The sequence below is a fragment of the Lepidochelys olivacea genome (genome assembly GCF_965140295.1).
Source record: "Lepidochelys olivacea isolate rLepOli2 genome assembly, chromosome: 5".
In the NCBI taxonomy this organism is placed as follows: Eukaryota; Metazoa; Chordata; order Testudines; family Cheloniidae; genus Lepidochelys; species Lepidochelys olivacea.
The window spans coordinates 28,117,207-28,132,092 of record NC_140415.1 but is presented as its reverse complement, the minus strand read 5'-3'; the positions used below and the strand labels follow the sequence as shown (position 1 = coordinate 28,132,092).

Genomic DNA, 14,886 nt, shown 5'->3' with positions numbered 1-14,886 from the left:
TCTCTGTCTCCTTGCATGAGTACACAGAGATACAAACAAACAAACAAACAGGCATGCATTAATATCTCAATGGCCTATAAGCAAATAAAATACTGCCGTGCAAAAGGTATGTGGGTTACATGAGCAGAAGTCTTGTTTTGTTAGTGTTTTTGTTTTGTTTTTTTCTGGGGGGTAATGGTTGGGTGTGGCAGGGAAATTATGTAACAAGGGGAGAAGGAGCAATGTATGCAACCAGAAAGGAGCAGCACTGGTGTCAAATCAGGACTGTGGGAAGAAAGGACAACATTCTTCAGAGAGCAGCCTCTAGTGTTGATTTGAACATCTGGAGACTGGGAGGAAAGAAAAGCCTGTCACGCCTGCAGGTCCTAAAACGATTCTGTAGGGAATATTTTCAAGAAAATGCCTGTACCTCTAAGTAAAAAGGAACATATGCCAAATGTAAACAGTGCAACAAAGAGATGCAAGACTTGGCTGTCAGAATGAAACAACATTATGAAAAATGCTCTTCAGAAGGCAATGACTTTGAAGATGAAGTGCATCTCTGAACAGTCTGGGTCAACTGGTTAGTAAAATTATTTTTGCATTATTATCGACTGCCTACCATGTTTTACTATGATAAAAGATAGCTTAGATTATTGTCATAAATTTGTGTTTTGGGTGGATTACTTATGAATTTCAAAATGTTTATTTTCAAATTATAATTGGTATGTTTGTGGAGTACTTATCAATTACTATTTTTGCTCTTACGGCTGTACTTTTTCAGATTTTTTTTATTGCTCAATATAATCAAATATCCTAGGTGAAGCTTTCCTATTTAAAAGTATTTATTAGGCAGTTCATGAATATTAACATTTTAAATGTTCTTTCAAACTGTTTGGGATGTTGTTAAAGATAAGGATTTAAATAGACTTAAATCATAAGGATTATCTATTTATCTATTTCCCTATAATACTTTTTGATTAAATTCTATCATTTAAACATTGGTACAAACATCTGCAGTAGGGGGAATCTTTCATTATTTTTTAACCATTTTTGTTTCAGGGTCCACCTTAGACATAAGAGGTTATGAATGCCCATCATCTGCCATATCTACTGCTGGAGTCATCTACTGGTACCACCAGCAGCATTGCAAGTAAGCATACATCAGAAGGTAAACTACCTGTATCCCTCCTCCCCCCCCTCCATCCCCAAGAAAAAAAAAAAAAGACTTCGCCATCCAGTATAACCACGGATGAGTTTGTAATCAGGACCAGCAAATTCCATCAAGACTCCATAGATGAAAAGATTGCTTGGTTCATTAATGCAACAAATTCTCCTTTTCATCATCTTCAGAAGAAACATTTCATTGACATGGTTCAATCATTACAACCAGGCTATGCGCCACCCAAAAGAGCAGACGTCACTTGAAGGTTGGTTGATGCAGTGTAGGAGAGGGAAATTGAACAGTGTGAAAAAAACATTGACAGGATACTCATTAATCTGAGTCTTGATGGGTGGAGCAGTGTGTACACAATAATCCAATTGTAGGTGATTTTGTGATAACAGAAGATGGGGTTGTCTATTTTACAGAAACAATTGATATGCTGTGTGAGCATTTCCTAATATAATACTTAAAAGAAGTAGCAGTAAAAGCTGTAACAAACTGTGAACAAAAAAAAAAGTGTCAAGTGCATAGTTTTGTACTGACAATGTTGCAAATGTATGAGAAGAAATCTAGAAGAAGATAATGAAGGGAACCTGCAATTTTTATAATATATGGATGCGGAGCTTGTTTGGTACGTCTTTAGCCAAAAACTTAAGTACAACTCCAGAAAAACGGAAAATGTTGAAATTGCAGAATACTTTGGTACCAATCACTTTGCTTCAGCTTCACTGAAGAGAGCCGGAAGATCCAAATTAATTCTCCCCCAAGATGTGCAGTGGAATTCAGTGATTGATTTTTGAGCTATTTATTAAGAACTGGCCAATTCTGATGACAATTTGTGAAGAAAATCATGACAACACAGATGGAACTATCACACCACAGTAGTCAACATCAGACTAAAGAGAAATGTGGAAGATCTCCTGACTATACTGAAACATATTTTCATAGCCTTGGATAAATTGCAGAAAGATTGCTGCTGTATTGTTGATTCTGTTGCAATTTTGAAAGAACTTCAAGAGACACTGAAGAAAGGAAAAACCCAACAACAAAGTTCTGTTGCAGGCTGTAAAGAAGCAGATGGATCAAGCACTTACTCCTCCTTTTCTTGCCAATATTTTCAACCCAGAGTACTAGGGTAGATGCCTAACTCCTAGACAAGATGATGCAGCTGTGGCATTGGTGACAATTAATGCCCATCAGTCATGCCAATCGTAATAAATTTCAGGGCTGGCGGTGAACTATTTAAGCAGCACAGGTTTTGCTAATGTTTTTTAAAAAAGTTACACCATTGGACTGGTAGACGTCATTAGTTAAGCACCTGCGCAGAGTTTATTGAAGTGCTAAACCAGCTTTAGACAGCAGTAGTCTCTTCAGCAGCACAGATTGAATTAGTTCAAATGAAAAAATATTCTAAGTTGGAAAATCTATTGGGAGTTGAAAAAGCTGGAAAGCTTTGGTTTTTTTTTCCTCATCCAGTCTATGAATAAAAACAAGGAGGGAGAAGGGGATGAAATCTACTATTTTTAAAAGTCTGAAGGACAGCCTAAGTAATTTAGGAGACTGCTCATTTTCAAGAGACTTGGGCAAGTAGGAACTTACATTCCCATTACTTTTACTTAGATGTATTTGAAAAGTTTCCCAGGCTGCCCTGAAATAATCAGTTTAATTCAATGAGTACAATTAATCTCTCTTGTTTAATAAATCATTTAGTTGTAATTGTGAAACATATTTTGATAAAAGATGGTTATGTATCCAAAACGCTTACGGTTATTTTGTTTAATAAAAATACATTTTATATGCAGTTTTGTGTCTTTAATTAAATTCCAGTTACTGTCCTAATGCTCTTGACACAAATAATGAGAGAGAAGTTAATTATTCATTTTCTAAATACTAAAAACTTAGTAAGAATTTGCAAATATTAAGTTATGTAATTGCTTAAATAAATGTGATAGAGTGTACCCTTCTAGTCACAAAAAGATGTACCAAATCTAGTATGAAGATTCTACTTAATTGTAAATCAACATGATTTAATGGTTATATCCGTCAATGAGTGTGCCTTTTTTAGAAAATATCTGAAGTACAAATGGAAAAGCTCATTTAAATTGAGGCTTTCCACTTCATGATTTAAATGGCCTTGATTTAAATTGATTCACCTGTTAATCTTTTTCTTTGTTCCAATTATCTAATAGAAGTACCTCCATTTCACATAATGCTCATTTTAATAGTACTGCTCTCTAAACTAATATATTAACTGCAATTTAAAATCCAGATTCACCAGTGAGCTTTGAGAGCTTTTTACTGCTCCATCACATCTGCGTGAGGGGGGAGTATATGAAAAAAAAATCCAGTGTTTAAAAATCAGTTTAGTCTAGTCAGGGACCACAAACATTAAAATGCCTTAATCCTAATCCTATAGGTATTTCATTGTCTGGGTATAACACAAGAAGGACATGAGACACTTGTTATGGATCTTAATCAGGCTGCAACTTTATTATATAGATGTCTGGGACTACCCGGCAGATGGAGTGTACAGTGCAGGCAAATCCATGATTATTCAAATCAGTTCTCCGGGATTTTCACCAGCCCCCCTTTGTTTCTATCCAGGTCCCCCAGCTAATCCTTGGCTTGGACCTTACCATCCACCACCCTCATAAGAGGGTTAAGGTGGGCTATGAGAATGGGGGGAGAGGGGAGGTTGGTTCCCTGCCATACCAATCAGAGAAGTTCCCAATCCCCTCCCCCGTTCTGTTCTTTTATCCATTACCTCCTTTTACGTCCTTTAACAGGCCATTTATCTGGTCACTGGCTGCCTTCCCTATGGAGTACTTGCACTGGACATCCGCCCAACCTTACAAAGTAAGGGCATGGCTACACTTGCAGATGTAGAGTGCTTTGAGTTAAACCAGCCTTCGTAGAGCGCAGTAGGGAAAGCGCTGCAGTCTGTCTACACTGACAGCTGCAAGTGAACTGCTGTGGCCACATTAGCAGCTCTTGCAATGGCCACAGAGAGCAGTGCATAGTGGTAGCTATCCCAGCATGCAAGTGGCTGCAACGTGCTTTTCAAATGGGGTGGAGTGTGACAGGGAGTGTGTTGTGTGTATGTGGGGGGGGAGGAGAGCATGTCAGCATGCTGTCTTGTAAGTTCAGACAGCAGCACACACACCCCCCCCGCCGCACCCTTCCGCCCCCCCCCACACCATTCTACAGTAATGGTTTGCTTTGTCTCGGAGCAGATAAGCATGCCAGCTGTCAAAACAGAGCTTTCAAAGGGCATATGTGCATTCCTGCAGTGATTCCAAAACAATGACAAGAGTGGCCACTTGATTTAAGGGGATTATGGGACGTTCCCGGAGGTTGATCAGAAGGCAGTAATGCAACACCTCGTTCACGCTGACGCCTGGAAATTTCAGCCAAGGCGCACCAAGTGTTAATCTTCTTGCCGAGGTGGAGTACCAAGAGCGCTCTAGCCGTGGAGTGAGAGCGCTCTACGTGCCTTGCCAGTGTGGATGGGTAGTGAGCTAGGGCGCCCGGGGCTGCTTTAATGCGCTCTAGCTCACAAGTGTAGCCAAGCCCTAAATTGTGACATGGCCTACCACCTTTTTCTCTCACCAGAAAAGGTTCTCTCACACCCACTGTGGAGAAAGTGAAAAAACCTCACTCTGCCGAAGTCAAATTCAGGTGGTGTGGGAAAAATTCCTTCCCAGCCCCCCTTTAAAAGGAGCGACTAGTGTAGTACTCACAGCAGGTCCTAACCCAGCCTGCCATTTGCTTCCACTAGGGGAGGGAGGGTGGGCACTGGCTTCCTTGCTGCGTGGAACAGACACACTTGCCCCTCCCAAGTTTCATACCTTTATGCCCTTTGGACCTCACATTCCTGGGAGGGGGGAGTCATTGCTGCAAAGCTGTCCACCGAGCATCTTTTTTACAGCAGTTTTTGACCTCTTTCTCCCCCCCCCCCCCCGCCCCCACCATAAACCAGAGCCCCAGACAAACTCTGCCCCACCTTACTTGTGGTGCAGTCATTGTCATTGCAGGGCAGAGTTAAGTGTGTTTTGGTCATTAACTATGTATTTTTAACATATTTGGATTTCTTTTAAGTGTAATCTTAAACCCAGGAAATGTAGAGTTATGCTGTGTGGTGTGTTATGTTTTTTGTGTGGTAATTGCATCCCTTTAATATATTTTTTTACTCTTAAATTACTGATACATGCCCTCTACTAAACTCCATCTTTTCTGTCTGGGAATCATATACTCAGTGTAAAGTCTTCAGAGATTCTTTTAATTGTGTGTACAGATCTATCACAAATCTATCACAATTGGATTCTGATCCTTGATTGGGGACAAAGAACAAATAATCCTTAATCTATTCACATCTATGAAAAGGGCAGCATGGTGTGTCTTGGAGAACAACGCCTATAAATGTTAGAAGTCAGATGCATTGCCTACTTGAGTGAGGGAACTCAAATTTTTGGGGTAGTTTCTGAATTCTGGACTTCACATGCATGTGGGTATGAATTCAGAGTGCTTATTGTCATTGTGAATAGTTTTCCCTCCAGACATTACCTTAATAAACTGATAGTGAAGGTTATGCCTTCATTCACATGCAGTGCTTCAGATTGCATTGTTTACTGATAAAACATTGTTTATTGACTTCTTAATGAGCCTGATATGTGACGATCTTCCAAACTTGCATGAACACCTTGATAAGCTATGAGTACTTGTAAAGAACTTTCACTTTCAAAAAATAATTTACATCTATCTACTTAACTCTGACCAGTGATTGATTCAATTCCATTGAATGTTTCTAGTCAAATTATTCCTTTATGCTCTGCTTAATTCCTGTGGACAGCATCGAGTTTGGAAGGCTGTTCTCAGAGGCTTGTTTGCGAACAACTCCATTGCACCCAAATACTTTGTATAATCTTCATGTGATTCAGGTATAACACAGTGGTTGTCTGGGGTTGTTAATTCTGTGGTCCTCTTAAAGTGAGAGGAAGAAAAAAAAATTTATATAATTTTTAATCGGAGTTGTTAAATGAACTTTTGCATGAATTGTAGTTGTAAATTAGTCCCAGGATATTAGAGAGACAAGGTGGTCCAATAAAAGATATGCCCTCACCCATTTTATGTCTCTAAGTACAATGTTGTGAGGTGAAAGGAGTTCCTGACCTTTAGTTCTAGTTACTTGAGAGAAGACTTTAGGGAAGTTTCTGTTTGAGCTCACTTTTAGCACTTTAGACCATTTTGTTTTCAAACTGTGAGGCACTTTCGCCCCTAGGCAGGGTGCCGTGACGTTATCAGGGGTCAGGGAGTGAGGTTTCCACAGGGCTCCGGCCAGCCAAGTGTCCGGTCCAAGGCAGGACAGGACCCTTCCTTTACCAGAGGTTGTAAAGGAGATGGGGAGAGCATGGTCCCTTCCAGCCCTCCCCAGGGAGCAGCCGCCTGCTGCTCTCCCCTCCGTGATTTCTGGGAACTCCTTGAGTGCTCTTCCTGCTGCTGCCCAGTCCTGGATGCCCACTGGTCAACAGCCCTGGGTATTTTTAAACTGTCCTGAGCCTGTGGGAGTCAGAGGCTCTGGCAAGAGGGGGGGAAGGCAAGGACCCCTTGTCCATTCCATGCCACTCTGCCCTGGGCACCTCCGGGGGTGGAGCCAACTAAATGCTGCCACCACTGTGCTCCTCTTGGGTGAAAAGAAAAGGAGTACTTGTGGCACCTTAGAGACTAACCAATTTATTTGAGTATGAGCTTTCGTGAGCTACAGCTCACTTCATCGGATGCATACTGTGGAAACTGCAGAAGACATTATATACACACAGAGACTATGAAAGATGACCATGAGATCATGGTCTCTGTGTGTGTATATAATGTCTTCTGCAGTTTCCACGGTATGCATCCGATGAAGTGAGCTGTAGCTCACGAAAGCTCATGCTCAAATAAATTGGTTAGTCTCTAAGGTGCCACAAGTACTTCTTTTCTTTTTGCGAATACAGACTAACATGGCTGTTACTCTGAAACCTCTTGGGTGAGTCACTTTCTGCAGTAGATGGGAGTGGGTTAGCAGCGGGGCTGTTATGAGACTCCAGTGTAGAAGGGGAAGTTTGGGTAGTTCTGCTTTAGACTAGTTTTGTAGGATCCTTTGATAGAAGTGATATTGGCTGGTGCTTCAGCCTGCTGTTTCTACTGTAAATATACTCACAATACATGCACTGGTTATTGTATTAACTACTGATCAAGCATCTTGGAAGGGATGTGTGTGAAATTACACATTAATCAATTAACTTATTTATAGAGTCATTGACATTTTTGTGGAAATCTACCATGCTTCCTGTTTGTTCTGCCAGTATATGCTTAACAGGAACAGTGGTTGGAACATTATTTTTACATGTGGTCAGACAATGCTGCCAAATCTGCTAGGGGAAGGTGGTGCCACTGGTGCTAGTGTGATGATTACAGCGTGTGGTCCATCCCTTCACTGACTGCTTTATGAAGTAGAGCTCTTTGGTGTTATCATGAACACGCTAGGGAATAGCATCTCTGACTCACCACATTTACCCCACCTGAATCATAACGTATCTCCATCCTCAAGTGCTTAAAAGTCATGAGAATTTTGTAAAATATGGATTCTTCTTGCTTTCTGATTTTGCATTTTTAGCGTATGTGCTGGAGGATTCTCTGCACCTTGAAGTCTTTAAACCACAATTTGAGGACTTCAGTAGCTCAGACATAGCTCAGGGTTTTGTTACAGGAATGGGTGGGTGAGATTCTGTGGCCTGCGTTGTGCAGGAGGTCAGACTAGATGATCGTAATGGTCCCTTCTGACCTTAAAGTCTATGATTCTATGATTGTCATATTTTCAAGCAGGAGGGCTAAAAAACTTTTTTTAAATGAAAGATTGATTCTAGGAGCTAGTGTTTCAGGAAAACTAAACATTGTGACACTCATGATAAAATCGTGAGAGTTGGCAACACTGCCAATCAATCTTCCTACCTTTTCCTATTATTTATAGGAAATTTCAATCCATTATTCTGCAAATATACACACACCAGTTCTGGACTTCCCCCTGCTGCCATGATATAAGAATTTACAGGGATGTCAAGGAGAAAGTTATGCACTGAATCTTGGATCTTTGATTCAACGGGAATCCAGTTAGCTGCAGAACCTCAGATCTGGTTAGGGTGAGGATTTATATCTCAGTTGCAGGTAGGAAAAGAATGGCTGTGGTCAGGCTGAGCCAGATTACTTTCCATAAACTGTGTTCACTCTGTGTTTTACCCTACCCCTCCCACTGGTATTTCTCTCATCTTACGCCCTTTTATTCAAGTTTATTTCTGGTAATGATATGAAAATGAGCCATGCCTCTTTTACCTAGTTGGAATCCGTTCCCTGTGAGTATTGATTGGAACTAAGGTTTCAGTTGACAATGTTTGACCTACATGCTGACTACTTCATACTTCTCTCCTGAACAAGTGTATTCTGAGGTGGCATTCTGTAATTCTTTATCAGCCTGGTCCTTCTGCAATTGTATATTGCTGGTATGAACAGATCACAATGGACCAAATTGTTTTACTCATCTTTGTAGTTTAGTAATAGAAAAGACCACTTGTCCTCTCAATTTCCTGCTTATATTGTAGCTTGTATACTGGAGTCCCTTCTCCAGGACAGCAAGATTGTGCTGCAATGAGATCTTACTGGGGGATTTGTGTGTGTGTGTTTTTTTTTTTTTTTTTTTCCCCTGTTTGATGGTAGGGGTTTTGGAAAGTATCCAGGACTCTGAGTTGCATGAAAAGCTTGGGATGCTTTCTGGCCCCTCGGTAAGCTAGAAAATTAGTTTAGCAAAATTTTTTTCAAGCTTTGTACTCTGTATGAATAAGAATGACTGTATCATTAGAGAAACATACTTGCCTATAATTCAGCCTCTCTGAAGATATCACTAAATTCCTATTTGTCCACCTTCCTTCCTCTCAAAGTTTAAACTTTATCGGCTTAAGTCTGATAATTTACGGCATTCTTTGCTCCCCGTTTATCAGAGAACTGAAGATGAACATTTTAGAAGGCTTGGCGGTATTGGCAGCTGTGTGTTACAGGTCCAAAAGCTTTTGTGAGCTAGGGAAATTCCCACCTATGCCATGCTAAAAGCAAAACCAAAAAGAATAGGAGTCAGTTAAATTATATTTTCAGAGAAGACAAATAACAGGGAGGTAGTTTCCCCCTTCGGTTTAAGCCCTGAAATGAGGGGTTATGACCTAAACTGAAAGCAGTACCATAACTATACCCTAGCATCATTCTCTTTAATTTTCCTTTGTTTTGGCTTTGACAGCTTGAAGCATCTAAAACTGGATAAAATGCTAGAAAAATAAACTATACAGAATAATCCTGAACTTGGATCATGATGGACCTGCCAATAGAATCTCTTCCATCTTTAAATTGTATGATCCTCTCAAAAGTAAATGCTTTTGATGTGGTATCCAAATATATGTGTAGAAATGTTTTATATCGACCTCAGTTTGTTTAGTGGGTTTTATTTGGTTTAACCCTGATGCATAACATTCTACCATACACTCTCTCCCCAAGCTATCGTGTATGTGTTTGACCAGTTACCTAATTGATGGTGCTTACTGACTGTTCAGTTGGAAGTTAGACTGTTGGAGTAAATTTTTTAGGAGTAAAGGTTGCATCTCCTAGTGGTAGGGCAGGCTCTTGCCCTGTTCTTCTACATCAGTTCAGGATATGTCTTGAGTAGAGACTTGTCCATTTATTCAGATTTTGTGATCTGCAGTAAATCTTTTTGAACGACAGAGACCAGTAATGTGTTTATGGAGTTATGGGGGATAGCGCTCTCTGTGATTAGAGCAGTCATTTTCAAACTGCTTTGCACGGAGCTGGCTGTCCTTTTTTTCCAGCTGCAAGTTTCACTAAGACAGTAGAAAATGCATTACATATTTCACTAATAATGCTTTTCCAGTCTGTGATAGGATTACTTGAAAGGGCTAATGTCCCATGTTCTCAGTTGTAGCCGGTCCTGGCTGCTTTAGAAAAGCAGTTCCCTGAGTCTTGATTACAATAGATCCACCTCCAGGCAAACTCCTTCTTGCCGCCGCTTCCTAGCGGGTCCCTCTCTGGCCGTGGTATGGCCTGGGGTAGTGGTTGGTTGGGAAATATAAGGTATTAATATCAGAAAAGTTAAGAAGGTGAATATTTTATTGAATGTTGTACAGCTTCTGTTAAACAATGCATGCCTACAATTTGGTATCATGGAAGAATAGCCTCTGGCTAAGGCACTGCACTAGTATTTGGGAGATCAGGGTCACTTCCTAATTTGACCACAAAATTCCTGAGTGATGCTGAACAAATTGCTCATTCGTTGTGCTTTAATTCACAGTCTGTAAAAAGCAAGTAATACTTCCCTCTCAGAGATGCTGAGGATAAATTCATTAAGATTTATGATGTACTCAGGTATTGTAGTGTTGGAGAATTTTTAAATATCTAGATTTACAAATTGCTGAAGTTTGTTTAATAACAGGGTATTGCTAAAATTTTCCTTTGAAATAGGTGTGTCCACTTCTTGGGCTTATGCCACTTATTCTGGGAACGCAAATACGCATATTGCGGTTCTAGGTGTAAGCCAAATCGGAACTCTTTGAAGAAAAACAGGCTAGATCCTTAACCAAAAGCCGGAAAAATGAACAGGGTACCTATTATGTTTGGGAAAATATGTGGTGAATGCTTGTTTTTCTGAATCATATCTACCAATAATCTGTTTCTTTTGCAGAACCCTATGATAACTTGAGGGAGATTCTCCAAAATGTGGCCAAATTACAAGGTGTTTCAAATATGAGAAAACTAGGCCACTTGAATAATTTTACTAAGGTAAGAACTTAACTGGTACAGCTTGTTCAGTGGTAATTTCTTTTAATGATTATTTTATTTTTACTATGCCAGATGTTTGTTAGGACCATCACAGTAGTCCCTGCTGCGAAGAATTTATGATTCAGAATTTAGATGTGACACCATGGCGAGAGAGAACAAACAAGATTATGCATTAGTTCACTTACCTCTTGGTGGCTGAATTTTTGTTTGTTTAATTCACTCATGGGTTTTGTGACAGAAGTGAGTTTTAGTAGAAATTTGAATGACGTGCGCAAAGCTGGAATAGGTTTGAGAGGGGAATGGAGTTGCACGGAAAAAGGAATGGAGATGTTTGCGGGGGGGGGGAGGACATAGAGGGAGTGTTTCCAGAGATCTGGGGAAAGTGAAAGGAGACTAATTCGGTTATAAGTAGAAATGTACCTTTTAATGTAAGGCAGAAATACACAGAGCAATGGATAGCCAGTAGAGCAGTTCAGAGAGAAGAGTTGTGGCTTGGTCTTAACAGGAGGCAAGAAATATTTCAAAAGCAGAATTTGGGTAGACTAGAACAGAGAGGGTTAGGTAAGAGGCCTTTTTTTTCCTACTTATATTTACTGTTGATTCACGGTGGTATGATTTATAGTTTTCACTTCAGTCCAGGTAACTGGTGCACAAACACCAAAATAGTGAGCGGTATATAAATGCCTTGGTAGTATATTAGATCCTGATTTTGTATGGAAATTGACTAATGTTTTTAAAAGTGTATTTAGTATCTCTTTTGATCAAGCTAATCCCTTTCCAGTTACATTTATTCCATACTTACTCATACTTCAAAACTCCTACTTTAAGGGGGTGATTATATGGGCTTGAAAATATAGTCTCCTCGCTGACAGTTTCAGCGAGTGTTGTTGGGGAAGGAAAAACCTGACTGAAATTTCATTCAGAAATCTGTGATGGAAAGGATGATACAGGTAACTTCTTAAGTTGTTCTGTGTTTAAATACCAAAATCCTCTGATAAAAGGAAATGAATAGGAATTATGACACTTTTTCGCATTATGTATATTTGAGTTATACCTGCTATCTTTAGTGACTAAAATATTTATTCCTGTCACTGTAAAACCAACATAGTTAAGAAAATGATCTGGATTCTATTACTACATGTACATCAACTAATTTTTATTAAGTTCCAACCAGGGGTGTGCACAAGGGGGGGGCAAGCAGGGGCACAGTTCCCCACAAATCAGCCTGGGCACAGAACTCCGCTGGGGCAGGCAGAGCGAACTGCTCGGCCCCTGGGCGGTGGAGGGAGGGAGAGTCAGCACCACTGGCCCTTGGGCCATTGTGGGAAAGGAGGAGAGCCAGCTCCACCTCCTGTAGCGGGGAGAACTAGCTCCTCAGTGCTGGTCCAGGGCAGGAGATGACAACTTCTCTAGTCACAGGGCCGTGGGGGAGAGAGGGAGAGCCAACTCCACCGGGCCGTGGCGGGGAGAGGCAGCTCCTCTGGACGCAGGAGTTGGGGTGGGGGTGGAGGAAGGAAAGGCAGCTCCTCTGGTTGCAGGGACACAAAGTGCCCCTCCAAAAGTGGCCAATTTTTTATACCTGTTCATGCCACTGGTTCCAACAACAGTGAAGGTTGTCAAATCTGCTTCATTCTCATGCAGAAAGAAAAGGAGTACTTGTGGCACCTTAGAGACTAACCAATTTATTTGAGCATAAGAGCGGTTAGACAAAGGACTCCTTGAAACCTGTCCAGAAGCCAATCCGAAGTCTTTAAAGTGTGCATCCTTGAAGTTGAAACTTGAATTGAGTTCCTCTGAGTGCCTGAGCTATGCATCAGTGCTGTCTGCGTCGATGCAGTCAAGCAGATCAGCTTCACCCACGGTTCCCTTCACTACAGGAAGAGCTCTTCATACCACAAGTGAAGTTACATCTACCATTGTACAAAGCACAGAAGGTCCTAAAGTAGAGCTGATCATCCTCAGTACCACTGACAAATCTCTCTCTTCCAGGCCGGCTCTGAATCTCTTGACACCCGCTTCATGCAGGCTTAGCCTTTACAGAGAATTTGGAGAGTCTGCAGTGTGTAGTGAGATTTTTGCCCCTTTGGATAATTCTCAACAATTTTTGTCCAGACTTCCTTTTCAGAAATCTGTCCTGGACCAGCAGTCCCATCCAGAGCTCCTTATCATGACACACACATCAAAAGTTCTTCCTCTTTATTTGAAATACTTTACACTAATTTATCAAAGTCAGCTAAACAAAAGAGCCAAATAAACAAAAGAGCCAAATAACACCCTTCCAGCTCATCAGAATTCAGAAAAAAAACTCTTACTGTGGCATCCCACAAACAATTGCAACTTTTCTCTCATAAAAGGGCAGAATTTCCTCCTTCCCTTCAGAAGAATCTGGGACAGTTTAGGGGAGGCTATTTAATGCCAGTGGTCTATAACATCCAGTGAATTGATCCCCACTATAGTGGGGATCAAAGAATTATAATTACCCCAAATCAAGTGGGATTATCTCAATTCAAAACCAGAATGGTTAGGTTTTTCCTATTCGCTAACATCTGGGAGATTAGAATTATCCAAGTGTACATGCTACATAAACAAGAAAGAAACTTATTTTTTGAGTTTGATAAGAACAGGAAGTTCGTTTCTGTCCTAAAAATAGATTTTTTTTTTCACCCTCTGGCAGAGCCACCATCAAGCACAGAAAATTCTGATGTCTGTGGGCAGAGTGGGTGCCACCAAAGAAATGTGTGAATAAAAAGGATAAAAATCATTCAAACAGGGTTTTGAGTTCTTATCTACTGGATTAAGAATCTGTAGTTTCAGTGATTACAAGTTCACAAGTGCTCCCTCTACACCAGTGGTTCTCAAACTAGGGCCACCGCTTGTTCAGGGAAAGCCCCTGGCGAGCCGGGCTGGTTTGTTTACCTGCTGCGTCTGCAGGTTCGGCCAATTGCGGCTCCCACTGGCCATGGTTTACCACTCCAGGCCAATGGGGGCTGCAGGAAGGGCAGCCAGCACATTCCTTGGCCCATGTCGCTATCTGCAGCCCCCATTGGCCTGGAGCGGTGAACTGCAGCCAGTGAAAGCCATGATCAGCCAAACCCACGGATGCGGCAGGTAAACAAACTGGCCTGGCCAACCGGGAGCTTTCCCTGAACAAGCGGCAGCCCTAGTTTGAGAACCACTGCCCTACACCAAAAAGTAGGGTTGTAGATGAATGGAAGGGTTCAAAAACTCCCAAGAGGTATAAAAACAGACTTCTCTCTGACACAGCTTGTGATGCCATCAAGTTCGTACCATACTCTTTTAGTGTAATAAAAGTGGTTGTTGCAACTTGTGGCTCAGAGCAGTTGAAGTGCACTGTGCATTTGGGTTTCCTGATTGGAGTTTTTGGAGGGTGTTGGGGACAACTTCCTGGTACAAGTGCTGGAGGAACTGACATGGGGCTGTGCTTCTCTTGACCTGCTGCTTACAAACAGGGAAGCATTGGTAGGGGAAGTAGAAGTGGGTGGCAGCCTAGGCAGCAGTGACCATGAAATGGTTGAGTTCAGGATCCTGAAAAAAGGAAGAAAGGAGAGTAGCAAAATACGGACCCTGGACTTCAGAGAAGCAGACTTAAGGAACTGATGGGCAGGATACCCTGGGAGGCTAATATGAGGGGGCAAGGAATCCAGGAGAGCTGTCTGTATTTTAATGAAGCCTTATTGAGGGCACAGGAACAAACCATCCTGAAGTGCAGAAAGAATAGCAAACATGGCAGGCGACCAGCTTGGCTTAACAGTGAAATCTTCGGTGAGTCTAAACTCAAAAAGGAAGCTTACAAGAAGTGGAAATTTGGACAGATGACTAGGGAGGTGTATAGAAATATTGCTAGAGCATGCAGG

The 14,886-nt window shown here is 41.3% G+C and overlaps 1 protein-coding gene across 2 annotated transcripts in view; it reads left to right on the top strand.

Moving 5' to 3' along the window:
• Positions 1-14,886, top strand: part of RICTOR (RPTOR independent companion of MTOR complex 2) — a 189,763-nt gene that overhangs the window by 27,346 nt on the left and 147,531 nt on the right. The window contains exon 3 of one of the 2 annotated variants that reach the window (XM_084628581.1): positions 10,914-11,011. The exons of the other annotated variant lie outside the window; for it this stretch is intronic. Within the exon in view, the coding sequence (XP_084484707.1) occupies positions 10,914-11,011 (98 nt within the window). The remainder of the gene's footprint in view (positions 1-10,913; positions 11,012-14,886) is intronic. 2 annotated transcript variants of the gene reach the window in all.